Here is a 27,904-nt window from a genome sequence, read left to right on the forward strand (position 1 = left end):
AAGAGAGCTAGCTTGGCGGATGGGCAGAGGGAGAGGTGATCGGGTTCCTCATGAGGAACATTTCTACATTTCTATCCTATTTATTTTATTTTGTTGGTATGTTTGGTTTTGTTCTCTGTCTCCCCCTTTTAGACTGTGAGCCCACTGTTGGGTAGGGACCGTCTCTATATGTTGCCAACTTGGACTTCCCAAGCGCTTAGTACAGTGCTCTGCACATAGTAAGCGCTCAATAAATACAATTGATTGATTGATCATGAGGAAAGTGCGCATGCGCCCGGAACAACGCGAGGCAAGGCCGCGCGTGTCGGGAAAGGGCGCATGCGCCCTGAACGAATGACTGTTCGGGCCGCCGCCGCCTGAGCCAAGAACGCGCGCCGGGAAAGGGCGCATGCGCCCGGAGGTCCGCGAGGCAAGGACACGCGCGCCGGGAAAGGGCGCATGCGCCCTGAACGAATGACTGTTCGGGCCGCCGCCGCCTGAGCCAAGAACGCGCGCCGGGAAAGGGCGCATGCGCCCGGAGCAACGCGAGGCAAGGGAGCGCGTGTCGGGAAAGGGCGCATGCGCCCTGAATGAATGAATAGTCGGGCCGCCGCCGCCTGAGCCAAGAACGCGCGCCGGGAAAGGGCGCATGCGCCCGGAGCAACGCGAGGCAAGGGAGCGCGTGTCGGGAAAGGGCGCATGCGCCCTGAATGAATGAATAGTCGGGCCGCCGCCGCCTGAGCCAAGAACGCGCGCCGGGAAAAGGCGCATGCGCCCGGAGCAACGCGAGGCAAGGGAGCGCGTGTCGGGAAAGGGCGCATGCGCCCTGAGTGAATGAATGTTCGGGCCGCCGCCGCCTGAGCCAAGAACGCGCGCCGGCAAAGGGCGCATGCGCCCGGAGCAACGCGAGGCAAGGGAGCGCGTGTCGGGAAAGGGCGCATGCGCCCTGAATGAATGAATAGTCGGGCCGCCGCCGCCTGAGCCAAGAACGCGCGCCGGGAAAGGGCGCATGCGCCCGGAGGTCCGCGAGGCTGGGGCGCGCGCCCCGCAAGGGAGCACGCGCCCGAAGGTCCGCGAGGCAAGAGCGCATGCGCCGTAGGGGCTACGCGGAGCGGCCCGGTCGCCGTGCCCACCTCGGTGGTTGCCTCAGCGGTGAGGGCGGCGGGGTTGGGGGCCCGGGGAAGGCGGCCATGCCCAGCCGCCGGCCCGACTGAGGAGGCCTGCCCCTCCAGCCGCCGGCCCGCGCCCGGTAAAGCCTGGTGGAGCGGCCCTCGGCGCCCCCCGGCGCCCCTCGTGCCGCCGAGGCGGGCGGCGTTGGGCCCCCGGAGAGAGAGGCCCCCGGTGCCGCCGTGTGACCGGCCGCCGCCCCCGGCGGAGGAGGAAGAGGAGGAGGAGGGGGGGGGGCGCGCCCACCATGGAAGGCGGGGGGGCCTACGGCGCCGGGAAAGCCGGGGGCGCCTTCGACCCCCACACCTTCATCCGGCAGCCGCACACCGCCCTGCGCCTCCTCTCTTGGGTAAGGACTGCTTCTATACATCTAGATATGTTTGTGCAGATCTATTACTCTATTTATTTTACTTGCACCTATCTATTCTATTTATTTTATTTGGTTAGTATGCTTGGTTTTGTTCTCTGTCTTCCCCTTTTAGACTGTGAGCCCACTGTTGGGCTCTTCCTAGCTCCCTTCAAGGCCCTGCTGAGAGCTCACCTCCTCCAGGAGGCCTTCCCAGACTGAGCCCCTTCCTTCCTCTCCCCCTCGTCCCCCTCTCCATCCCCCCATCTTACCTCCTTCCCTTCCCCACAGCACCTGTATATATGGATATATGTTTGTACAGATTTGTTGCTCTATTTATTTTACTTGTACATATCTATTCTATTTATTTTATTTTCTTAGTATGTTTGGTTACCTGTATGTATGTTTGCACATATTTATTACCTTATTTATTTATTTCACTTGTACCTGTCTATTCTATTTATTTTATTTGGTTAGTATGTTTGGTTTTGTTCTCTGTCTCCCCCTTTTAGACTGTAAGCCCACTGTTGGGCTCTTCCTAGCTCCCTTCAAGGCCCTGCTGAGAGCTCACCTCCTCCAGGAGGCCTTCCCACACTGAGCCCCTTCCTTCCTCTCCCCCCCACCCCTCTCCATCCCCCCCATCTTACCTACTTCCCTTCCCCACAGCACCTGTATGTATGCTTGTACATATTTATTACCTTATTTATTTATTTATTTTACTTGTACCTGTCTATTCTATTTATTTTATTTTGTTAGTATGCTTGGTTTTGTTCTCTGTCTCCCCCTTTTAGGCTGTGAGCCCACTGTTGGTCTCTTCCTAGCTCTCTTCCTCCCTTCAAGGCCCTGCTGAGAGCTCACCTCCTCCAGGGGGCCTTCCCAGACTGAGGCCCTTCCTTCCTCTCCCCCTCGTCCCCCTCTCCATCCCCCCATCTTACCTCCTTCCCTTCCCCACAGCACCTGTATATATGTATATATGTTTGTACATATTTATTACTCTATTTATTTATTTATTTATTTATTTATTTTACTTGTGCATATCTATCCTATTTATTTTATTTTGTTAGTATGTTTGGTTTTGTTCTCTGTCTCCCCCTTTTAGCCTGTGAGCCCCCTGTTGGGTAGGGACTGTCTCTATATGTTGCCAATTTGTACTTCCCAAGCGCTTAGTACAGTGCTCTGCACATAGTAAGCGCTCAATAAATACGATTGATGATGATGATGACTACTCTATTTTACGTGTACATATCAGTTCTATTTATTTTATTGAGGAAAAACCCATCCGTGGGCCTGTCCGGGCTCCTTTCCTTCCCCACGGCGCCTGTATATATGTCTATATGTTTGTACGGATTTATTACTCTATTTATTTTACTTGTATATATTCTATTTATTTTATTTTGTTAATATGTTTTGTTTTGTTGCCTGTCTCCCCCTTCTAGACCATGAGCCCACTGTTGGGTAGGGGCCGTCTCTTTATGTTGCCAACTTGTACTTCCCAAGCGCTTAGTACAGTGCTCTGCACACAGTAAGCGCTCAATAAATACGATTGAATGAATGAATAAAGGGGGTAGGGAGACTGTCAACCAGCTTTTTGACACAACAGTCCCAGAGCTGGGGGGAGGGTACTGCACTAAGCAGTGGGGCAGATACAAACTAATCAGGTTGGGTTTAGTTCCTGTTCCACATGGGGCTCATAGCCCCCATTTTACAGATGAGGGAACTGAGGCACAGAGAATAATAGTAATTGTGGTACTTGTTAAGCGCTTACTATGTGCCAATCACTATACTAAAAACTGGGGTAGATACAAGATAATTGGGTTGGACACAGTCTCTGTCCCACAAGGGGCTCACAGTTTTAATCCCCGTTGTACAGATGAGGAAACTGAGGCACTGAGAATTTGAATGACTTGCCCAAGCAGGCACGTGGCGGGGCCGGGATTAGAACCCAAGTCCTTCCGACTCCCGGGCCTGTTCTCTGTCCACTAAGCCTCGCTGCTTATATTTTCCCAAATTGGGCTCAGGGAGAGTAGGCTGCCCAAGATTTGGAGCCCAGAAGAGGATTTCAGGAGAAACCCACCTTAAAAAAATCCAGTAGATTGTAAACTAGGGAATTTGTGCCTAGTCAAATGAGGTTTGGGGGAGGGTTTATCCCAGTATCCTGTGAACAGGGGAAGCAGCTTGGTCTAGTGGGAAAATCATGGCTCTGGGAGTTAGGATTTCTAGCCCTAGCTCAGCCCCTGGCCTGCTGTGTGGCCATGGGCAAGTCAGTTAACCTCTCTGTGCGCCTGTTTCCTCATCTGTTAATATGTTTTGTTTTGTTCTGTCTCCCCCGTCTAGACTGTGAGCCCACTGTTGGGTAGGGACTGTCTCTGTGTGTTGCCAACTTGTACTTCCCAAGCGCTTAGTACAGTGCTCTGCACACAGTAAGCGCTCAGTAAATGCGATTGAATGAATGAATGAATCTGTAAAGAAAAAATTGGGATGTCAAGCAGCGTGGCCCAGTGGAAAGAGCACAGGCTTGGGACTCAGAGGTCATGGGTTCAAATTCCGGCTATGCCACTTGTCAGCTTTGTGACTTCGGGCAAGTCACTTAACTTCTCTGGGCCTCAGTTACCTCATCTGTCAAATGGGGATGGAGACTGTGAGCCCCACGTGGGACAACCTGATCAATTTGTATCCTCCCCAGCGCGTAGAACAGTGCATTGCACATAGTAAGCACTTAAATGCCATCATCATTATTAATGCCGTCTTTCACTGTCTCACAAGGACGTTGTGAGGAGGAAACAAAATAATGGACATGAAAGTGCTGTGGAAAAATGCAGATGATCTACAAAGTCCAGCCCTTTAATTACAGGGAACGTTGTCTCCCGACTCCCTTACATTGTACTCTCCCAATGCATACTTCAGTTTTCTGCACACAGTAAGCGCTCCGATACAATTGATTAATTGATTAATTCATTGGCTCACATTTCCATGCTCAAGGCTCGGGCCCTGCCCTTGAGGAGCTTGAGGGACTTTGGAGATTTTCCCCTCAGTCCCTGTGTCTTTTTGCTTCTGTGGCATTCATCCAACCGCTAAGACCAGTGCTGTGCAGGCAGAAGGTGCTCAGGAAGGAATTAGTGAATAAATGAATGCTCTCCTCTCCCCTCTCCAACTGGGATGATGGAACAATTCAGCAGTCTGGATGATGACACCCGCCCCCGCAACTCAGAATGGTGGAAACCTCAAGATCTTTCCCCCCTTCACCCCACCATCTCCAGCAGCAGATTTTCAGCTCTTTGGAACTTGACGTGTCCTGGTTTTCTTAAAAAAACAAAACTCCGTGGTCAGCGTGGGGTGGACGGAGAGGAGGCCAGGGAGGGGGTCCGATGTGGAGAGGAGGGCTTGGGTCTGTTCTGAATTTACCGTAGTGGTCGGGGGTGTGGAGGAGGGTGGATGGTGAAGGCCCCTTGGGTTAATTCACATGTCTGGATCAGCCGGGGGTCCGAAATTGGACTCTGGCCCCTGAACTAAACCAGCCTTTCGAGCTGATGTGGGGACCTCGTTCTCGCCTGTCCCGCCATTGACCCACGTCCTCCCCCGGGCCTGGAATGCCCCCAGTCCCTCTGCCCATCCGCCAAGCTAGCTCTCTTCCTCCCTTCAAGGCCCTACTGAGAGCTCACCTCCTCCAGGAGGCCTTCCCACACTCAGCCCCTTCCTTCCTCTCCCCCTCGTCCCCCTCTCCATCCCCCCATCTTACCTCCTTCCCTTCCCCACAGCACCTGTATATATGTATATATGTTTGTACATATTCATTACTCTGTTTATTTATTTTACTTGTACATAGCTATTCTATTTATTTTATTTTGTTAGTATGTTTGGTTTTGTTCTCTGTCTCCCCCTTTTAGACTGTGAGCCCAATGTTGAGTAGGGACTGTCTCTATATGTTGCCAATTTGTACTTCCCAAGCGCTTAGTACAGTGCTCTGCACATAGTAAGCGCTCAATAAATATGATTGATTGAGAACGGCTAATCCACCTCGTGGGATTCTAGACCTTTGGAGATGCTCAGAGTGGAGTGTTGGGTGGGTAAACCTCTGACGGGGTCGTGCGTTGGTGCATTATATAGCAATTCTCCCTGGCCCCTTTGGGCAGAGAGCTTTACTGACAGCTTTACTCAATTCAACCAGTGGTTTGCATTGAGGGCTTACTGTGTGCGGACCACTGTGCTAAGCGCTTGGGAGCGTATTCATTCAATCGTATTTCTTGAGCACTTAACCATATGCAGAGCACTGGACTAAGCGCTTGGGAGAGTATAACAGAGCAACCTGATCACCTTGTAATCTCCCCAGCGCTTAGAAGAGTGCTTTGCACATAGTAAGCACTTAATAAATGCCATGATGATTATTATTATTCTCCGGGCCTCAGTTCCCTCATCCGTAAAATGAGGATTGTGAGCCCTACGTGGGACAACCTGATGACCTTGTATCTCCCCCAGCACTTAGAGGAGTGCTTGGCACAAAGTAAGAACTTAATAAATGCCATTTAAAAAGACAAACGACACCAAAAACCCGTCCGTGGGCCTGTCCGTGCTCCTTTTCTTCCCCACAGCACCCGTATATATGTATATATGTTTGTACATATTTATTACTCTATTTATTTATTTATTTTACTTGTACATATTCTATTTATTTTATTTTGTTCATATGTTTTATTCTCTGTCTCCCCCTTCTAGACTGTGGGTAGGGACCATCTCTATATGTTGCCAACTTGTACTTCCCAAGCGCTTAGTACAGTCCCCCGCACACAGTAAGTGCTCAATGAATACGATTGAATGAATGAATGAATAAACAGATGCATTTCCTGCCCACAACGAGCTTATAGTCCGTAGAGTTCTAGACTAGAACATGGGTTCTAATCCCAGCTCCGCCACTTGTCAGCTGTGTGACTTTGGGCAGGTCACTTGACTTCCTTGAGCCTCAGTTACCTCATTTGTAAAATGGGGATTAAGACTGTGAGCCCCCCATAGGGCAACCTGATCACCTTGTATCCCCCCAGCGCTTACAGCACTGCTTTGCACGTAGTAAGCACTTAACAAATACCATCATCATTATTATTATTAGAGGAGGAGACGGGTGTTAATAGCAATAAAAGTATTGATTTATATTTGACTCAGGTGTGCAAGACCATAGCCCACCTGTACGCCTTTCTCTGCTGCAGGTTTCACCTCCACCCAATTCTAAGGCGAAAGACTTCTAAACAGGATGTGATCCGCCAGCTCCCAATGTAACATTGACCTCATAAATAAATAAACCATCTATTCAGATGGGGCTGCTGGTTGTAACAGCATTTTCATTTTGGCAGGATGCACTTATTTCCAGGGATGCAGCTCCATTTGGTTTAGGAAACAGCTCGCTTGGGGAGAGCGGGTGTCTTATCTCTCTGTTTTAGGGGGGAAAAAATGTTTGGAAAATTGACACCGTGCACTTACAGTACCAGATGCGCAGGGGAAACCTAAAGAAGCAGTGTGGCCTAGTGGATAGAGCCTGGGACTCAGAAGGACTTGGGTTCTAATCCCGGCTCTGCTACTTGTCTGCTGGGTGACCTTGGGCAAGTCAGCTTGGTTCCTCTGTGCCTCAGTTTCCTCAACTGTAAAATGGGGACTGAGATTGGGAGCCTGACGGGGGACAGGGACGGTTTCCATCCTGAATAGCTTATGTCTATCTCAGTGCTTAGTACAGTGCTTGGCACAGAGTAAGCGCTTAACATATATCATTAAAAAAAAAAGTATTAAAAAGTCATTACCCAACTAGAAAACAGAGCCCTCCTGGAAGATGTCCAGGGGAATTATTCTGATCGGGAAATGGCCATCTTCCGCCAGGCTCCGTTTCCAGGCGTACACATCCGCGCCCCTCTCCTTCCAAACAGAAGAGACCTAGGGTCAGTGCAGTGGTTTTTACAACCCCATCATTCATTCAATCGTATTTATTGAGTGCTTACTGTGTGTAGAGCACTGTACTAAGCGCTTGGGAAGTTGGCAACATATAGAGACGGTCCCTACCCAACAGCGGGCTCACAGTCTAGAAGGGGGAGACAGACAACAAAACCAAACGTGGACAGGTGTCAAGTTGTCAGGACAAATAGAATTAAAGCTAAATGCACATCATTAACAAAATAAATAGAATAGTAAATATGTACAAGTAAAATAAATAGGGTAGTAGATCTGTTCAAACATGTATATGGGTGCTGTGGGGAGGGGAAGGAGGTGGGGAGGATGGAGAGGAGGAGAGGAAAAAGAGGGCCCTTTTCCTCTCCATCAATCAATCAGTGGTATTTACTGAGTGCTGATTGTGTGCCTCTAGTCAGTCGGTTGTATTTATGGAGCGCTTACTGTGTGCAGAGCACTGTACTAAGCCCTTGGGACGGTACATTATAACAACAAGGAGTCACATTCCCTACCTGCACCGAGCTTACGGTCTAGAGAGGTCTGTGTGTCCACCCACTCTGTTATAGTATACTCTCCCAAGTGCTTAGTATGATAGTATTTATTTTATTTTGTTAATATGTTTGGTTTTGTTCTCTTGTCTCCCCCTTCTAGACTGTGAGCCCACTGTTGGGTAGGGACTGTCTGTATATGTTGCCAAACTGTACTTTCCAAGCGCTTAGTACAGTGCTCTGCACACAGTAAGCGCTCAATAAATACGATTGATTGATTGATTTTATATTAATGTCTGTCTCCCCCTCTAGCCTATGAGCTCATTGTGGGCGACGAACACATCTGTCAGTTCTGTTTTATTGTACTCTCCTAGTTGCTTAGTTCAGTGCTCTGCACATGGTAAGCGCTCACTAAATACCACTGATTGATTGCTGACTGAGCACTGTACTAAGTAGACATGATCCCTGCCCTCAAGGAGCTGGGAAGCAGCATGGCTTGGTGGCCAAAGCCCGGGCTTGGGAGTCGGAGAGCATGGGTTCTAATCCCAGCTCCGCCCCTTGTCTGCTGTGTGACCTTGGATAAGTCACTTAATTTCTCTGTGCCTCAGTTACCTCATCTGTAAAATGGGGATTAAGAATTTGAGCCCCATGCGGGACAGGGACTGTGTCCCACCCAATTGCTTTGTATCTACTCCAGTGCTTAGAACAGTGCTTGGCACCTAGTAAGCACTTAACAAATACCATAATAATAGTAATAATAATAATTATTATTAAAAGAGATTATGGGGAGGGCAAGCAACCAAGTGTTAGGATTTATAAAGAGCTCACCTCCTCCAGGAGGCCTTCCCAGACTGAGCCCCCTTTTTCCTCTCCTCCGCCAACTGCCAGCTGTGTGACTTTGGGCAAGTCATTTAACTTCTCTGTGCCTCAGGTACCTCATCTGGAAAATGGGGATTAAAACTGTGAGCCCCCCGTGGGGCAACCTGATCACCTTGTAACCTCCCCAGCGCTTAGAACAGTGCTTTGCACATAGTAAGCGCTTAACAAATACCATCAGTATTATTATTATTGTTATCCCCCCCACCCTACCTCCTTCCCCTCCCCACAACACTTGTATATATTTGTACAGATTTATTACTCTATTTTACTTGTCCACATTTACTGTTCTATTTATTTTGTTAATGATGTGCATAGAGCTTTAATTCTTTTTGTTCCGACAATTTTGACACCTGTCTACATGTTTTGTTTCGTTGTCCGTCTCCCCCTTCTAGACTGGGAGCCCATTGTTGGGTAGGGACTGTCTGTATATGTTGCCAACTTGTACTTCCCAAGTGCTTAGTACAGTGCCCTGCGTACAGTAAGTGCTCAATAAATATGATTGAATGAATGAATTAGGATTTATACATAATGCTGTGGGGTTAAGGAGAATGGAAGCAAGCGCAGAGGTGTGTCCCAGGTGACATACCTCCACGCTGTCCAGGACCGTTCTAGAGTGAAAACGGATAAGTGAGGAGCGTGGATTTAGGCCCCAGAAAATTATTCCTTGAATAAAATAGGTCTGGGAAAAACCCTCCCCTTTTGCCTCCATCTTGTGAGGGTTGTGGGTTAGGCTGTGTCCCCATAAACCTGGATTTTTCAGGATTGGTCGGTGGTTTGGAGCCTCTCCAGCATCGAAAAACCACAACTCCAAACTGCAGACCTAAGTCATCCATCGGTGGTATTTATTATGTGCTTAATAATAATGATAATGATATTTGTTAAGTGCTTACTATGTGCCAAGCACTGTTCTAAGCGCTGGGGGAGAGACAAGGTAATCAGGTTGTAATAATAATAATGATAATGCATTTATTAGCGCTTACTCTGTGCCAAGCACCGTTCTAGGCACTGGGGGAGAGACAAGGTAATCAGGTTGTAATAATAATAATAATGATGGCATTTATTAAGTGCTTACTATGTGCAAAGCACTGTTCTAAGTGCTGGGGAGGTTACAAGGTGAAAAGGTTGTCCCACGGGGGGCTCCCAGTCTTATTCCCCATTTTACAGATGAGGTCACTGAGGCACAGAGAAGTTAAGTGACTCATCCAAAGTCACACAGCTGACAGTTGGTAGAGCCTGGGTTTGAACCCATGACCTCTGACTCCAAAGCCCAGGCTCTTTCCACTGAGCCATGCTGCTGCCGTTGCAGTCTTAGTCCCTGTTTTCCAGATGAGGTATCTGAGGCACAGAGATGGGACTTGCCCAAGGTCACACAGCAGACAAGTGGCAGGGCCAGGATTAGAACCCACGTCCTCTGACTCCCAAGCCCTTGTTCTGCCCACTGTGCCATGCTGCTTACTCTGTGCAGAGCACTGTACTAAGCACTTGGAAGAGTACAGTACAACAGAGTTGGTAGATATGTTCCCCGCCCACCACGAGTTTTCGGTCTTTTCTCTAAATTGTCAATCAAGCAATGGTTAACCTCTCTCTGTGTGCCAAATTCATTCATTTGTATTTATTGAGCACTTACTGTGTCCAGTAATAATAATAATGGCATTTATTAAGCACTTACTATGTGCAAAGCACTGTTCTTAGTGCTGGGGAGGTTACGAGGTGATTAGGTTGCCCCATGGGGGGGCTCACAGTCTTAATCCCCATTTTACAGATGAGGTAACTGAGGCACAGAGAAGCTAAGTGACTCGCCCAAAGTCACAAGGTGATCAGGTTGTCCCACGGGGGGCTCCCAGTCTTAATCCCCATTTTACAGATGAGGTAACTGAGGCACAGAGAAGCTAAGTGACTTGCCCAAAGTCACACAGCTGACAGTTGGTGGAGCCGGGATTTGAACTCACGACCTCTGACTCCAAAGCCCGGGCTCTTTTCCACTCTGCACATAGTAAGCGCTCAATAAATAGGATTGAATGAATGAATGATTCTGGGGTGAGCGTGCTGGTAGGGGGAGGTGGCTGGTGGCCAAAGGGGAAGAAGCAGAAGCAGTGTGGCTCAGTGGATAGAGCCCGGGCTTTGGAGTCAGAGGTCATGGGTTCAAATCCCGGCTTCACCAACTGTCAGCTGTGTGACTTTGGGCAAGTCACTTCACTTCTCTGTTCCTCAGTTCCCTCATCTGCAAAATGGGGATTAAAACTGTGAGCCCCCTGTGGGACAATCTGATCACCTTGTAACCTCTCCAGCGCTTAGAACAGTGCTTTGCACATAGTAAGCGCTTAACAAATACATCATTATTATTATTATTAAAGGGGAGGCCTCATGTGACCCTCATGAGGTGACCTACAGGGTGGGAAAGGGGAGGCAATTCTGGGATTTGGGAACTGGAGGCTGAAAGCGGGGAATGGCACAGTGGATAGAGAAAGGGCTTGGGGGTCAGGTCATGGGTTCTAATCTGGGCTCCGCCACTTGTCTACTGTGTGACTTTGGGTAAGTCACTTCTCTGTGCCTCAGTCACCTCAGCTGTAAAATGGGGATTGAGACTGTGAGCCCCGTGTGGGATGGGGACTGTGTCCAGCACAATTTGCTTTTATCCACCCCAGTGTTTAGTACATTGCCCAGCACACAGTAAGCGCTTAACAAATGCTCCAGTTAACTGACGTCTCCCTTTGAAAGTTTGTTTGGCTTAGAGAAGTAGCTTGGCCTAGCGGAAAGACCCCGGGCCCGAGAGTCAGAGGACCTGGGTTCTAATCCCTGCTCCACCACTTGTCTGCTAGGTAAGCGTGGGCAGGTCTTTGCCTCGTTTCGTCATCTGTAAAATGGGGATTAATACTGTGAGCCCTTTGTGGGTAATCTACCCCAGCGCTTAGAACAGTGCTTGACACATAGTAGGCGCCTAACGAATACCATCATTGTTACTACTTTCCATCCCTTACAGAGGGCTCCCAATCCAAGAAGGGTCAGTGGTGGCTTCTCCCCGGCAGCTTGGGGGAGTCCAATAAGGCGATATAACACACATTCCCTGCCCACAACTATCTTACAGTCTGCAGGGTTTCCAGAGCCAGATTCCCAGTTCATCATCATCAATCGTATTTATTGAGCGCTTACTGGGTGCAGAGCACTGTACTAAGCGCTTGGGAAGTACAAATTGGCAACATATAGAGACAGTCCCTACCCAACAGTGGGCTCACAGTCTAAAAGGGGGAGACAAAACCAAACATGCTAACAAAATAAAAGAAATAGAATAGATATGTACAAGTTAAATAAATAGAGTAATAAATATGTACAAAATATATACATATATACAGGTGCTGTGGGGAAGGGAAGGAGGTAAGATGGGGGGATGGAGAGGGGGATGAGGGGGAGAGAGGTCCCAGTTGTGGACCTCTTTGTGTGGAAAATGGCACGTTGCATTGTGTTGGTTTTACAAGACCAACATTCCAAATCCTATTACCTTCTCTTTTAATGTGCATTCGTTGGTTGTTTTTTGATTTTAGCGGTTTTGTTTTTGGCTTGCTTTTATTTTGTGAGCTTTGCCTGTCTTTCTTTTTCTCTCCTTTGGATGAAATTTTGATTCTTTTATTCATTCATTCAGTCGTATTTATTGAGCACTTACTGTGTGCAGAGCACCGTACTAAGCGCTTGGGAAGTACAAGTTGGCAAGATATATTGCCAACATATATTAGTCATATTTATTGAGTGCGTACTACGCATCAGGCTGTATTCTGAGTGCTGGGGTAGAGATGAGATAATCAGGTCGGACACAGTTCCTCTTCCCACAGTCTGTCAGAAAAAGGAGGATGAGGGAATCCCCGTTTTACAGATGAGAAAACTGAGGCCCGGAGAAGTGAAGGGTTTCCGCGTGGGACCTGGTTGTGTCCAGCCTGATTATTGTGTATCAACCCCAGCGCTTAGTACAGTGTCTGGCACATAGTAAGTGCTTAACAAATGCCTTAACCTTTTTTTTTTTTGAAGTGATTTGCCCAGGGTCAAACAGCAAGCAATTAACAGAGCCTGGAGGCCTGCTGAGAGTCAGATAAGAAGTGTAGCCCACTGAACCCTCGTTGAAGGTTATCTTTTAATTGCTCTTCCAAACACTTTGGACTCCACCTCTTTTTGAGTAAATAGTCATTTATTGCCAGCTCTGCTCCCTCAGCCAAGAGTGACTTTCTTCCCTGCGGGATTTTGTCTGGCTCTCCCAGCCCCCTCAAGCCTGGTTTCAAGCCGCGGTATTTATGGAACACTTACTGTACTTTTTTTAAAAAAAAATGGTTTTTGTTAAGCGCTTACTATGTGCCAAGCACTGTTCTAAGCGCTGGGGTATACACAAGGTAATAAGGTTGTCCCACGTGGGGCTCACAGTCTTAATCCGCATTTTCCAGGTGAGGTAACTGAGGCCCAGAGAAGTTAAGCAACTTGCCCAAAGTCACACAGCTGAGCAACCAATCGTATTGAGCACTCACTATGTGCAGAGCACTGTACTAAGCGCTTGGGAGAGTACAAAAGAATTAGCAGATACGTTCCCTGCCCTTAACATTGCAAAAAAATCAATCCACCAGTGGTATTTATTGAGCACTTACTGTGTGCAGGGCACTTTACTAAGCGCCTGGGAGAGTACAATACAAGAGTTGGTAGGCACATTGCCTGCCCACAGCGACCTTACAGTCCAGGAAGAAATGGGACCGGGGCCTCAGGAAATAATAATACTAGTAATTATGGTATTAAGTGCTTACTATGTGCCAGGCACTGTACTAAGTGCTGAAGGTCCAGTTAATAATAATAATAATAATAATGGTATTTATTAAGAGCTTACTATGTGCCAAAAACTGTTCTAAGCGCTGGGGAGGTTACAAGGTGACCAGGTTGTCCCACGGGGCGGGGCTCACAGTCATAATCCCCATTTTACAGATGAGGGAACTGAGACATGGAGAAGTGAAGTGACTTGCCCAAAGTCACACAGCTGACAGTTGGCGGAGCCGGGATTTGAACCCATGACCTCTGACTCCAAAGCCCGGGCTCTTGATGCTGAGCCACGCTGTGCTTCTCCACAGTTCTGATATTGACATGTTGGTTGACTTTGGACACAGTTTCCTCATCTGTTAATTGGGGGTACAATACCTGTTCTCCCAGCGTATTAGATGGAGAGCCCTGTGTGGACTGGGGACTAGGTTTGATCTTAAGAATAATAATAATAATGATAATGGTATTTAAGTGCTTACTATGTGTCAAGCACTGTTCTAAGCGCTGGGGTAGATACAGGCTAATCAGATTGGACACAGTCCATGTCCCTCATGGGGCTCACAGTCTTAATCTCTATTTTGCAGATGAAGTAACTGAGGCCCAGAGTAGTGAAGCGACTCGCCCGAGGTCACACAGCAGACAAGTGGCGCAGTCAGGATTAAATCTCAGGTCCTTCTGACTCCCAAGCCCAGGCTCAATCCACTAGGCTGCTTCTCTTCTAACGGCCGAGTCTCTTAACTTTTTGGTGCCTCAGTTTCCTCATCCGTAAAATGGGGGTTCAATCCTGGTTCTCCCTTCTACTTCGATTGCGAGCCCCATGTGGAACAGGGACTGTCCAACCTGATTAACATGTATCTGCCCCAGCGCTTAGAACAGCGCTTGACACATAATAAGCCCTTAAGAAATACCCAAATTATTATTAGTGTTGTGATATTTTTCTGTAACGTGAGTCAAATGTGTTAGAATGGAGGATGACCAGGCTGATGTCCCGCCGTCGACCCCCGGGCCTGGAATGCCCTGCTCCCTCTGCCCATCTGCCAAGCTAGCTGTCTTCCTCCCTTCAAGGCCCTACTGAGAGCTCACCTCCTCCAGGAGGCCTTCCCACACTGAGCCCCCTCCTTCCTCTCCCCCTCGTCCCCCTCTCCATCACCCGCATCTTACCTCCTTCCCTTCCCCACAGCACCTGTATATATCTATATATGTTTGTACATATTTATTACTCTATTTTTTTACTTGTACATATCTATTCTGTTTATTTTATTTTGTTAATATGTTTGGTTTTGTTCTCTGTCTCCCCCTTCTAGACTGTGAGCCCACTGTTGGGTAGGGACTGTCTCCATATGTTGCCAACTTGTACTTCCCAAGCGCTTAGTACAGTGCTCTGCACACAGTAAAGCGCTCAGTAAATACGATTGATTGATTATTTTCCATCCATTTTTCTAAGCTCCTTCATTCTGTTTGCGTTAATGTTTGCTCCCTTTGGCTTCAGCCTGTCTCGATTTAAGGTCACTGCCCGGTTTCAATCCCGTGCTATTTGCTCTCTGACTCTGGTCTTGAGGAGGGAGTTTGGGACGGCTAACCTACCCTCCTCCGCCCGTCAAGGAAGCACTGTCTCAGCCCTTATGACTCTCTTTTCTAATCCACTTTGACTTTTGCAGCAGATAATCTCAGGGCCCCTAACAAACCCTCAACCATATTCCTCACGCGTGATCTCTGCTTCTGATTCCTGAAGTAGTTGTGGGGTTTGGTTCCACGTCTGTTTGATAACTGAAACGGGAGTCAGTCAGGACTCCTAGTTTCCATAGGAGCCCCTTCTCGGACTCTCTGGGGTATCTTTGGTTAAGTCATTTCCTCTGTCATGCGGTGGTTTCTCTGCCTCAGATCCCTGGCTCGTGATTCTTTCATGGATTTTGGTTTCATTGCACTGTACTAATAATACGGAGAAGTGAAGTGATGTGACTCGGCCAAAGTCACAGAGGAGAGAAGTCTCCTTAGCGATGAAATGTCAGGTTTAATAGAAGCAGTCTTCTCTCCAGTTATAATAATAATGGTATTTGTTAAGCGCTTACTATCATCATCATCATCATCAATCGTATTTATTGAGCGCTTACTATGTGCAGAGCACTGTACTAAGCGCTTGGGAAGTACAAATTGGCAACATATAGAGACAGTCCCTACCCAACAGTGGGCTCACAGTCTAAAAGGGGGGAGTCTAAGTGCTGTTCTAAGCACTGGGGTAGATACAAGGTAATCAGGTTGTCCCACGTGGGGCTCACAGTCTTAAATCCCCATTTTACAGATGAGGTCACTGAGACACAGAATAATGATAGTAATAATGGCATTTATTAAGTGCTTACTATGTGCAAAGCACCGTTCTAAGCGCTGGGGAGGTTACAAGGCGATCAGGTTGCAGTCTTTATCCCCATTTTACAGATGAGGTCACTGAGGTGCAGAGAAGTGACTTGCCCAAAGTCACAGAGCTGACAACTGGCGGAGACGGGATTTGAGCCCATGACCTCCGACTCCAAAGCCCGGGCTCTTTCCACTGAGCCACGCTGCTTCTCTAAGAGAAGTTAAGTGACTTGCCCAAAGTCACACAGCTGACAAGTGGCGGACCTGGCATTAGAACCCACGACCTCCGACTCCCAATCCCGTGCACTTTCCTCCAAGCCCCATCCAAAGCGCTTAGTACAGTGCTGTGCACACAGTAGCCACTCAGTGACTATCAATGATTGATTGATCCCAGTTGATTTGGAGAGTAATTCCTGTAATTGCTCTCCCCGCCTTCAAATCCTTATTGAAGGCCCATCTCCTCCAAGAGGCCTTCCCTGACTAAGCCCTCATTTCCTCTTCTCCCACTCCTTTCTGCATCACCCTTGCACTTGGATTTGCTCCCTTTATTCACCCCTCCGTCAGCCCCCCAGTACTCATGTCCACAATTCATTTGTTTCTGTTACTGTAGACTGTAAGTTTGTTGTGGGCAGGGAATGTGTCTACCAACTCTGATGATGATAGTATTTAAGCACCTGCTGTGTGCCAAACACTGTTCCCTGTTCTATTGTACTCTTCCAAGCGCTTAGTACAGTGCTGTGTACACAAGTGCTCAATAAATAGGACTATTGATTGGGGAAACCTGAATGAAAAGAGCTCTGAACGAGTGGAAGACGGTCAAGATTATTTTTCTGAAAATCCCAAGTGGGTTACGCCTGACCTCATCCCAGCGACCTGGGAGTGTTTAAATAATAAAAATAAAAGTTGCCTTAATGTTTCCTATCAATGTACCCAGATGCACCTTTCATCCATATGTGATTCATTGATTGATGGATCCAAGAGAGCAGGCTGGCCTAGGTGATAGAGCACAGGCCTGTGAGTCAGAAGGACCCTGGTTCTAATCCCGGCTCCGCCACTTGTCTGCCGTGTGACCTTGGGCAAGTCGCTTCACTTCTCTATGCCTCAGTTGCCTCATCTGTAAAAGGGGGATAAAGAATTTGAGCCCCACGTGGGACAGGGACTGTGTCCAAAGCGATTACTCTGTATCTACCCCAATGCCTAGAACATTGCTTGGCATGTAGTAAGTGCTTAACAGACACCATTATTATCCAAGAATTGGTTCCAGTTCTTCCTGAGTCTCCTGGTATCTTGGGCTCGCCAACTTCCCGTGGTAAGGAATTCCATACCATTTTCTACCTGCTGTAGGAAGTCTTTGGTTTTGAGGTTGGCGAGTCCCAAGGGCAGCTGGGGGACCCGCCGCTGGCGTGGCCCCTTGGGAAGCAGCCCCGGCTCACGCCCCTCTCTGCCTCGGCTAGGTGTTCTCCATCGTGGTCTTTGGCTCCATCGTGAACGAGGGCTACTTGAACCACGCCTCCGAGAAAGAGGAGTTCTGCATCTACAACCGCAACCCCGACGCCTGTAACTACGGGGTCACGGTGGGCGTCCTCTCCTTCCTCAGCTGCGTGGCGTACCTAGCACTGGACATCTACTTCCCCCAGATCAGCAGCGTCAAGGACCGCAAGAAGGCCGTGATCTCCGACATCGGGGTCTCGGGTGAGTCAGCTGGGCCCCTCTTCTCCTCTTTTCTTTTTTGGTATGGTCATCGTGGTAATCGGATTTGTTAAAGCGCTTACTATGTGCCAGCACTGTACTAAGCACTCTTATCACCTTGCCCCCTCCTACCTCACCTCGTTTCTCTCCTTCTACAACCCAGCCCGCCCACTTAGCTCCTCTGGTGCTAACCTTCTCGCTGTGCCCCCATCTCATCTATCTCACGACCTGCCTCTGGCCTGAAACACCCCTCCCTTCCCAAATCCTACAGACAATGACTCTTCCCCCCCCCCTTCAAAGCCTCATTGAAGGCGCATCTCTTCCAAGAAGCCTTCCCAGACTAACCCCCATTTTTTCTCATCTCCCATTCCCTTCCACGTCACCCTGACTTGCTCCCTTTTCTCTCCCCCACAGCACTTATGATCCATATCTGTAATTCCATTTACTGTACCGATGTCTTGCTTATTTGTATTGATGTCTCCCCCACCCCCAGACCGTAAGCTCATTGTGGGCAGGGATTGTCACTGTTTATTGTTGTAGTGCACTTTCCCAAGTGCTTAGCACACAGTAAGCACTTAATATCATCATCAATCGTATTTATTGAGCGCTTACTATGTGCAGAGCACTGTACTAAGCGCTTGGGAAGTGCAAATTGGCAACATAGAGAGACAGTCCCTACCCAACAGTGGGCTCACAGTCTAAAAGGGGGAGACAGAGAACAAGACCAAACATACTAACAAAATAAAATAAATAGAATAGACACGTACAAATAAATAAATATAATACGATTGAATGAATGAATGCTCTGCACACAGTAAGTGCCCAATAAATATGACTGAATGAATGAAAGCTATATCGTACTCTTAGTTCAGTGCTGCGCACATAGTAAGTGCTCAGTATATATGATTGACTACCATCTTTAATTTATCATTAATAAATGCTATCATTATTATCTGAGGGAGGCCCAGGCCTGGCTTCTCTGGCCCCTCCTCTCCTCCCTGCTCTTCTCCTAACCCTGCTTAGCGACAGCTCCAACTGGATGGGCTGGTCGGGAGGGGTGGGGAGGGGCAGCTGAGACCAGCCCGGCCCCCACCCCCCCAGATCAGGGTGGAGTGGGTAGACGCCTCCATGATGCAGGCACCACCCCCAGTCAAAGAGCCTTGTGCTTGCTCTAAAGCAGAGGCCAGTTTGGTTCTGTCAGTCAGTCCGTCGTATTTATTGAGCACTTACTCTGTGCAGAGCACTGTACTAAGCACTTGGGAGAGCACAATACCACATTAGAGAAGCAGCGTGGCTCAGTGGGAAAGAGCCCGGGCTTTGGAGTCAGAGGTCATGGGTTCAAATCCCGGCCCCGCCACTTGTCAGCTGTGTGACTTTGGGCAAGTCACTTCATTTCTCTGGGCCTCAGTTCCCTCGCCTGTAAAATGAGGATGAAGACTATGGGCCCCACATGGGACAACCTCATCACTTTGTATCCCCCCAGCGCTTAGAACAGTGCTTTGCACATAGTAAGCGCTTAAATAAATGCCATCATCATCATTAAACAGACCCATTCCCTGGCCACAACGAGCTTACAGTTTAGAGGGGGGGAGACAGACAATACTATAAATAAATAAATGACACATGTGGACATAAGTGAAGCAGAGAAGCATAGAGAAGCAGCGTGGCTCAGTGGAAAGAGCACGGGCCTGGAGTCAAGAGGTCATGGGTCGAATCCTGGCTCCACCATATGCCTGCTGTGTGACCTTGGGCAAGTCACTTACTCAATCATATTTATTGGGCGCTTACTGTGTGCAGAGCACTGTACTAAGCGTTTGGGAAGTCCATGTTGGCAACATATAGAGACAGTCCCTACTCAACAGTGGGCGCTCAGTCTAGAAGGGGGAGACAGAGAACAAAACCAAACATATTAACAAAATAAAATAAATAGAATAGATATGTACAAGTAAAATAAATAGAGTAATAAATATGTACAAACATATATACATATATACTGTGCTGTGGGGAAGGGAAGGAGGTAAGGCGGTGGGGATGGAGAGGGGGACGAGGGGGAGAGGAAGGAGGGGGCTCAGTCTGGGAAGGCCTCCTGGAGGAGGTGAGCTCTCAGTAGGGCCTTGAAGGGAGGAGGAGAGCTAGCTTGGCGGATATGGGGAGGGAGGGCATTCCAGGCCAGGGGGCCTTAACTTCTCTGAGCCTCAGTTACCTCATCTGTAAAATGGGGATTAAGACTGTGAGCCCCACGTGGGACAACTTGATCACCTTGTATCCCCCCAGTGCCTAGAACAGTGCTTTTGCACATAGTAAGCGCTTAACAGATGCCATCATTATTATTATTATTATAAGTGCTTTGGGGCTGGGAGGGGAGATGAATGAAGGGGGCAAGTCAGGGCGACGCAGAAGGGTGTGGGAGAATAGGAAAGGAGGAGATGGGCCTTTAATAGTTGGGTTCTGGTTGAGCTCTCTGGATTAATTAGTGTAGCTCTGTACTATACTAAACACTAAGGAGTGTATCTTAGAGTTAGTAGCCGTGACCCCTGTCCTCAAGGAGCTAGAATTCTGGAGAGTGAGTGTTTCCTGCATTTGTGTGGATAGACAATCTGTTTTATTATTTGGAGCAATCAAAATAATAAAAACTGTGGAACAGTATGGCCTAATGGAAATGGGTTCTAATCCTGGCTTCGCCCCTTGTCTGCTGTATGACCTTGGGCAAGTCATTTCATTTTTCTGTACCTGTTACCTCACCTGCAAAATGGAGATCAAGACTGTGAACCTCATGTGGGACAGGGACTGTGTCCAACCCAATTTGCTTTGTGTCCACCCCAGCGTTTAGTATAGTGCCTGGCAAACAGTAAACGCTTAACAAATATCATTATTATCATTATATTATAATCATTTACAATAGTATAAGTGATAATCTATCATTATAATAGTTAACTATATATTAATTATTATTATAGTTAATAATAATAATGGGAAGAGCCTAGGCATGGGAGTCAAGAGGACCTGGGTTCTGTGTGACCTTGGGCAAATCACTTTACTTTTTGTTCCTCAGTTTCCTCATTGGTAAAATGGAGATTCAGTGCCTGTTCTCCCTTTTTAGATTGTGATTTCTCCTCATTATCCTTCTCTCCCACTCCTCACTCTTCCAGCTCTGTCCTCGGGATTGGCACTCTGCCCTAGTGAATCAGAGCAGTGGGAGAGAGACCCCAGGAGAGTCCAGGGCAAGTAGGGGGTGGGAGAGAGGGAAGAAGGGGAAGGAAGGAAGAAAGGAAAGAAAGGAAAGGTTGGGAGGGGTTGAGGATGTTTCTCAGTTTCACAGTGAACTGGGAGAAGGGCAGTGAGAGACTCCCGTGGGAAAGCCTGTCTCCTGCACCTTAATATTAATAGTTATAATAATTGTGGTATTTATGTGCTATGTACCAGGCACTGTACTAAGCGCTGGGGTAGATACAAGCAAATCAGTTTGGACACAAGCTCTGTCCCACATGGGGATCACAGTCTTCATCCCCATTTTACAGATGAGGTAACTGAGGACCAGAGAAGTGAAGTGATTTGCCCAATGTCACACTGTAGACAAGGGGCGGAGCTGGGATTAGAACCCGGGTCCTTCTGACACCCAGGCCCGGGCTCTATCCCCTAGGCCACACTGCTTCTTTCGTCCGAGAGGCCTCAGGAAGGGCCGCCAACCCCTCGGCTCCGACCCAGAGCTCTTCCTTTTCTTCAAGAAGGGACAGGGCAGGATGGGATCGGAGAGTGGCTGCCTCTGGAGTTGTTCCTTGCTCTGATCTCCTCTTGGACTCCTGAGGCTATTTTATATTGTTCCCTCCCAAGCATGTAGTACAGTGCTGCGGGCACACTAAGCACTCAAAAAATACCATGGTGACTAGGTGGGGTTGTGTTGGGGTGGGTACCCAGTGTTTAGAACAGTGCTTTGCACATAGTAAGCGCTTAATAAATGCCATCGTTATTATTATTGGATCCTGCTGGGAAACCTGCAAAGCAGTGTGGGGTGAAGAAATGCAAGGGGCCTGCCGATTTACCACATCTCTCTCCTTCTCTCCTCTGTGTCTTTGGTTGTACCTCTGCCTCCGTCTCTTCTCGTCTCCCCCACGTTTCTCTGTGCCTCCGGTTGTGTTTTCCCCCCCTTCCTTTTCCCTCCCGTGTCTGCTCCCGTGCCTGCGTTTTTCTGTCGCCTCACGGCCCTCTGTCTGTCGCTTACCCCCCCGCTGGGCTCCGGTCTCCCTTTCCTGGGGCTCCCTCCTCAGCCCTGTGGGCGTTTCTCTGGTTCGTCGGCTTCTGCTTCCTAGCCAACCAGTGGCAGGTCTCCAAGCCCGAAGACAACCCTCTGAACGAGGGGACGGACGCCGCCCGGGCCGCCATCGCCTTCTCCTTCTTCTCCATCTTCACCTGGGTGAGTCTCTCTGCCTGCCTGCCGGCCGGGCGGGCTGCCCCGTCCCTTTCCGGGACACGGAGGACATCGAGGTGGGGGGAGTCGGGCCGGGACCCCGCCCAGCCACGGACACACTCGCCCTGGCTCTGTGCCTCAATTTCGTCCACCGCAAGCCGAATGAATTGAGGTCGTTGTGCATTTTCACCGCCGTTTTCACCATCCCCTCCCACCATTTTGACCAAGAGCTTTCTGAGGAGGCAGCGCTGGTAGTCTCTGCCCTCTGAGGGCTTTTCAAGCGCTTAGTACAGTGCTCTGCACACAGTAAGCGCTCAATAAATACGATTGATTGATTTCCAGTCTGAGGATTACCTTTTTTCTTTTTATGGTATGTGTTAAGCGCTTACTATGTGCCAGGCACTGTACTAAGTGCCGGGCTCGATCTAAGACGATCAGGTTGGACACAGTCCTTGTCCCACATGGGGCTCACAGTCTTAATCCCCATTTTACAGATGAGGCCCAGAGAAGTTAAGTCACCCAGTAGACAAGTGGCGGAGCTGGGATAAGAACCTAGGTCCATCTGGCTCCCAGACCTGGGCTCCACCCACTCGGGTCGCACTCCTTCTCAAGAAGTGGTGGGAGGATGGCTAATAATAATAATAATAATAATAATAATAATAATAGCATTTATTAAGTGCTTACTATGTGCCAGGCACTGTACTAAATGCCAGGCTCGATCTAAGACGATCGGGTTGGACACAGTCCTTGTCCCACATGGAGCTCACAGTCTTAATCCCCATTTTACAGATGAGGCACCGAGAAGTGAAGTGACTTGTCCAAAGTCACCCAGCAGACAATTGGCGGAGGTGGGATTAGAACCTAGGTCCATCCGGCTCCCAGACCCGGGCTCCATCCACTAGGGCCACACTCCTTCTCAAGAAGCAGAGGGAGGATGGCCAATAATAATAATAATAATGATAGCATTTATTAAGCGCTTACTATGTGCCAGGCACTGTACTAAGTGCCAGGCTCGATCTAAGACGATCAGGTTGGACACAGTCCTTGTCCCACATGGGGCTCACAGTCTTAATCCCCATTTTACAGATGAGGCACCGAGAAGTGAAGTGACCTGTCCACAGTCACCCAGCAGACAAGTGGTGGAGCTGGGATTAGAACCTAGGTCCATCTGGCTCCCAGACCCGGGCTCCATCCACTAGGGCCGCACTCCTTCTCAAGAAGCGGAGGGAAAATGGCTAATAATAATAATAATAGTGATAGCATTTATTAAGCGCTTACTATGTGCAAAGCACTGTTCTAAGGGCTGGGGAGGTTACGAGGTGATCAGGTTGTCCCAGTGGGGGCTCACAGTCTTAATCCCCATTTTACAGATGAGGTAACTGAGAAGTTAAGTGACGTGCCCAAAGTCACACAGCTGGCAATTGGCGGAGTTGGGATTTGAACCCGTGACCTCTGACTCCAAAGCCCGTGCTCTCTCCACTGAGCCACGCTGCTTCTCCTATCCGAGCCCCTCGATTTTTCAGACTGTCCAACTCCGGCCCCTCCTGCCTCTTTGGGTTTTTTTTAACATGGCTAAGCTCTGGCCCGGGGGATGGGAAGGAATCCAGCTGCTGGAATGTTCCAGAAACGGGGGTCAGACGGGAGAGCGATGTGGACATCGCCGGATGGCCAGCGAAGAGTGGGGGGAAAGGGCGTCCATCCGCTTCCCCCTCTAGCCTGCAGTCCTGCCTATTGCAAGAGGGCCAGCGCCTTGGGCAGAGCCGGGGAGGGCAGAGCGTGTGCCGCCACAGAGAAGAGAGTCTGGGGAGGCGAGGCGGAGGTGGAAACCCCTCCTGCAGCTCTCCCCTCCGGCTCCAGCCGGGATCTGGGGACTATTCGGAGAAGCAGCGTGGCTCAGTGGAAGGAGCCCGGGCTTTGGAGGCAGAGGTCATGGGTTCAAATCCCGGCCCTGCCAACCATCAGCTGTGTGACTTTGGGCAAGTCACTTCACTCCTCTGGGCCTTAGTTACCTCATCTGTAAAATGAGGATTAAAACCGTGAGCCCCCCGTGGGACAACCTGATCACCTTGTAACCTCCCCAGTGCTTAGAACAGTGCTTTGCACATAGTAAGCGCTTAGCAAATACCATCATTATTATTATCATTACCTATGAGTGTTAGCTTAGGTCAGTCAGCAGAGACCCAGTCTGGGAATTGTGGGAGGAGGGCGGGCAGGCCCCCCCCTTTTTTTTAATGTCATTTATTAGGCACTTACTATGTGCAAAACACTATTCTAAGCGCTGGGGAGGTTACCAGGTGATCAGGTTGCCCCACGGGGGGCTCCCAGTCTTAATCCCCATTTTCCAGGTGACGTAACTGAGGCCCAGAGAAGTGAAGTGACTTGCCCAAAGTCACCCAGCTGACAATTGGCGGAGCCGGGATTTGAGCCCGTGACCTCTGACTCCAAAGCCCGGGCTCTTTCCACTGAGCCACGCTGCTTCTCTAAAGTGCTTCTCCCTTGCCTTTCCTTGGTGAAAAGCCACCTGGGCCCTCTCTCCCTTCTTCCGCTGACATGTCTTTCCACTTCCTGCCAGGGTACTAAGGTTGGGGCAGGGATCTGTTTCTCTGTTCCTCTCCACCTCTTGATTCCCTGCCCTACCCCTGTCTGTCTGTCTGTCTGTCTGTCTGTCTGTCTGTCTGTCTGTCTGTCTCTCTCTCTCTCTCTCTCTCTCTCTCTCTCTCTCACACTCACACACACACACACACACACACACACACACACAAAATCACTCTCTGTCTTTCTCCCCCCTTCTCTCTCTCCCCCGCCCCCGATACCTCCTAGCCCTAATGAAACCAGTCTGAAATCCCCGCAGAGACTCCGTGGCTTCCCACAGCTTTTTGGAGGACCAGGAAAGGGTGGCCGTCCCAGGGTGATGTGGCATGCAGTGAGCAAGAGAGTGGGCTGGTGACTGGCAGGGGGGCTTCGGAAGGAGCCCCCTCAGGTCGGGGACGGGGCGGAGGAACCAGTGGGGAGATCACCTAGAGCAAACTGAGTGCAGGGGAGGCAGAGGGGAAACCTCAGAAGAGGATAGCCGGGGCCCCTCTGGCCTCAGTGGGATGGATGTTTCCTCTTTGGGAAGAAGCCCCCCACACCCGGCTGCTCCCCCGGGTCGAGCTTGCAGGGAGAATTGAGCTGACCTCTTGCCCCGCCCCTCACTCCTGCTCTCTCCCTACAGAGCTTCCTGGCGATCCTGGCCTTCCGGAGACTCCAGGATCTTACCTTTCAGGAGGAATACAGCATGCTCTTCCCCAGCCCCCCTCCACCTAGACCGTAGCGGCCTCTCCCTCAGCCCCGGTGGGCAGGAAGGAGGGCGTGGGGGACCCCCCGCAGGGTCATACCTCTCTAGCCTGGGGTGGGGGCAAGGAGGGCAGGATCCAGAAGGAGCCCAGATGCACCCCAAGGTGCCCCCAGGATTGATGAGGGGAGCAGAGAAGAAACCCACCTGTCCCAAAATCTGGATCCAGTGAGCAGCCTGCTGGTGTGGAATGAATTTTATTCGCTCCTGGGAGGCGAGGTGCCTACTTTCTGCTCCTCCTTTCCCCTCCCTCTTCCCCCCCCAACTCACTAACCCAGCACTAACTCCACAATGCCTTTCCCCCGTGCAGCTCACTCACCCTCTGGGGGGCTGGGCAGGAAGAATAATAATGATTTTGGTACTTGTTGAGCGCCAAGCACTTACTATGTGCCAAGTACTGTTGTAAGCACTGGGGTAGATACAAGGTAATCGGGTGGGACACAGTCCCTGTCCCACACGGGGCTGACGGTCTGATCCCCATTTTACAGGTGAGGTCAGAGAAGTTAATCAACTTGCCCAAAGTCACCCAGCAGACATGGGGCAGAGCTGGGATTAGAACCCACGTTCTCTGACTCCCAAGCCGGCGTTCTTTCCACTGGGCCACGCCGCTTGAGGGCTGAGGGGATGGGGTCGGGAGAGAGGGTAAGATTATTCCCTCTCAGTCTCCAAGCTTCCCCTCCATCTCTCCTTCTAGCCAAAGCCTCTTACCCTGGTGGGCTCTGGCCAAGCCCCCTCAAATGTGGGTGATCCGAGTGGGAGCCCCCTCCCCACCTCAGGTGCTTCCCGGCATTCCCTTGGCTCCGTTTGGGATAGACCTCCCTTCCCTCCACGCCCCAGGCAGAGGAGACCTTATCAGTGATGGCCAGAACTAGTCCGCGCCCCAACAGGCCTAGAATTCTTAGTCATCCGTATTTATTGAGCGCTTGCTGTTGGCAGAGAACCGTGCTAAGTGTTGGGGAGAGTAGGAGAGAACACTGTAACAGACGCATTCTAGAATTCTTAGTGGGGCTGGGACCTCCAGAGGTCACCTAGTCATCATCATCATCATCATCAATCGTATTTATTGAGCGCTTACTATGTGCAGAGCACTGTACTAAGCGCTTGGGAAGTACAAATTGGCAACATATAGGGACAGTCCCTACCCCACAGTGGGCTCACAGTCTGAAAGGGGGAGACAGAAAACAAAGCCAAATATACTAACAAAATAAAATAAATAGAATAGCTATGTACAAGTAAAATAGAGTAAGAAATATGTACAAACATATATACATATATACAGTCAATCCTGCTGTCTCCAGACAGTGCCGCACTTTAAAGCACTCCAGATGGTAGAGCTCACAAAACCTCTTGTCGTCTTGCAAGCTTCCATCCGGTGGTCATGGGCAGTTGATGCCCTGAGCTCTGGCCTGCCCAGGGCTGCTCTTTGCCCTCTCCGTAGGCCTCTCCAGGAAGGGACGGTCCCCAGCCTGCCCGTAGTCAGGGGCCACCCTCCCTCCCCTCCTTCCATCTGTCAGTGCTTCCGTCCTGGTGAGTGAACGTTCAGGGACTCCAGGCTCGTCTGCCCCTCTGACTCTTCCCATGTTTCGTGTCGGGGAAGGGGACCTGGACGCAGGCGGTGCCAAGCCATTACCCGTTTGCACTCTGGGCGCTAATTCTGCACCGTGGTGTGTCATGCCCTCTAACCTCTAATGGTGACTAACCCGGTTCCTGTCTGTGTCTCCCCCCGCCATCCTTCTGCCGCCATCGCCCCCTCCTCGTGTGTTTCCTTTGGCTTCTTCCTCCCCCGCTCCGGCTCCCCACCCACCTGCCCGGCTGCCCGCCCTCCCCTTCCTCCAGGTGGGCCAGGCATTCCTGGCGTTCCAGCGGTACCGGATCGGCGCCGACTCAGCCCTCTTCTCCCAAGACTACACGGACCCTAGTCAGGACGCCAGCGGGCCTTACGCACCCTACGCCAGCGAGCCAGAAGTGGGGCCCGCCGGCGGCGGCTCTTACCAGCAACCCGCCGACGCCTTCGATGCCGAGACCCAGGGCTACCAGGCGCAGGGGTACTGAGACGGGGGGCGGGGGGAGACGACCTCTCTCCACTCTCCCCCATCCCTCCGAGCGAGGGACAATTGGGGTGTCCACAGGCAAGAGCCCCAGTCTTCCCCCCCAGCTGTTTGCATTGATTTATTTATTATTAGAACATATATTCTCCCCGATTACCCCCTTAGGTGAAACGGTTTTGCCGGGTGTGACTCTGAGGGGAGGGGCTCCCTTCTTGGACCCTGGGTTCCCCGCAGACCGGCAGGGAGCACATGGGGTTCGGGGGATGGGGGGAGGCAGCGGGAACGACCCCAAGAAGAAGGCCGTAGTTGGGGAGAAAATGTCCTCGCAGGCTCAGCCCGTGGGGTCAGAGGTGGGCAAGGGGAGGGAGGGCTTGGGCCTGTGGGAGGGGCGGGGGAGAGGGGAATTAGAAGCGGCAGTGAGAGGCTGGTCCAGGAGAGATTAGAGGAGGGTGGGACAGACCCACCTCCTGCCCCGGGCTGGAGTTTGGGGTGGGTGTAGAGTGTGTTTGACGG

The 27,904-nt window shown here is 50.1% G+C and overlaps 1 protein-coding gene across 2 annotated transcripts; it reads left to right on the forward strand.

The window, feature by feature from the left end:
* Positions 1-836: 836 nt before the first annotated feature.
* Positions 837-27,741, forward strand: SYNGR1 (synaptogyrin 1). Of its 2 annotated transcripts, none has more exons than XM_038756104.1 (4): positions 837-1,495; positions 17,370-17,607; positions 21,870-22,015; positions 25,224-25,752. In XM_038756104.1, the coding sequence occupies exons 1-4, from the start codon at positions 1,394-1,396 to the stop codon at positions 25,320-25,322; spliced, it is 585 nt and encodes a 194-aa protein (XP_038612032.1). In that variant the 5' UTR covers positions 837-1,393; the 3' UTR covers positions 25,323-25,752. The 2 variants fall into 2 exon arrangements, with proteins under 2 accessions (XP_038612032.1, XP_038612031.1); XM_038756103.1 differs by lacking the exon at positions 25,224-25,752 and adding an exon at positions 27,180-27,741 and having other exon boundaries at positions 856-1,495.
* Positions 27,742-27,904: the final 163 nt, after the last annotated feature.

Source organism: Tachyglossus aculeatus, chromosome 14, assembly GCF_015852505.1.
Source record: "Tachyglossus aculeatus isolate mTacAcu1 chromosome 14, mTacAcu1.pri, whole genome shotgun sequence".
Classification (NCBI taxonomy): Eukaryota; Metazoa; Chordata; class Mammalia; order Monotremata; family Tachyglossidae; genus Tachyglossus; species Tachyglossus aculeatus.

Excerpts from the sequence above, each read along its gene's own strand:
- SYNGR1 (XM_038756103.1), top strand. The coding sequence starts at position 1,394 with ATGGAAGGCGGGGGGGCCTACGGCGCCGGGAAAGCCGGGGGCGCCTTC. Across the intron at positions 17,608-21,869 it reads CTCCGACATCGGGGTCTCGG|CCCTGTGGGCGTTTCTCTGG; the intron begins GTGAGTCAGCTG and ends CTCCCTCCTCAG. Across the intron at positions 22,016-27,179 it reads TCTTCTCCATCTTCACCTGG|GTGGGCCAGGCATTCCTGGC; the intron begins GTGAGTCTCTCT and ends CCCTTCCTCCAG.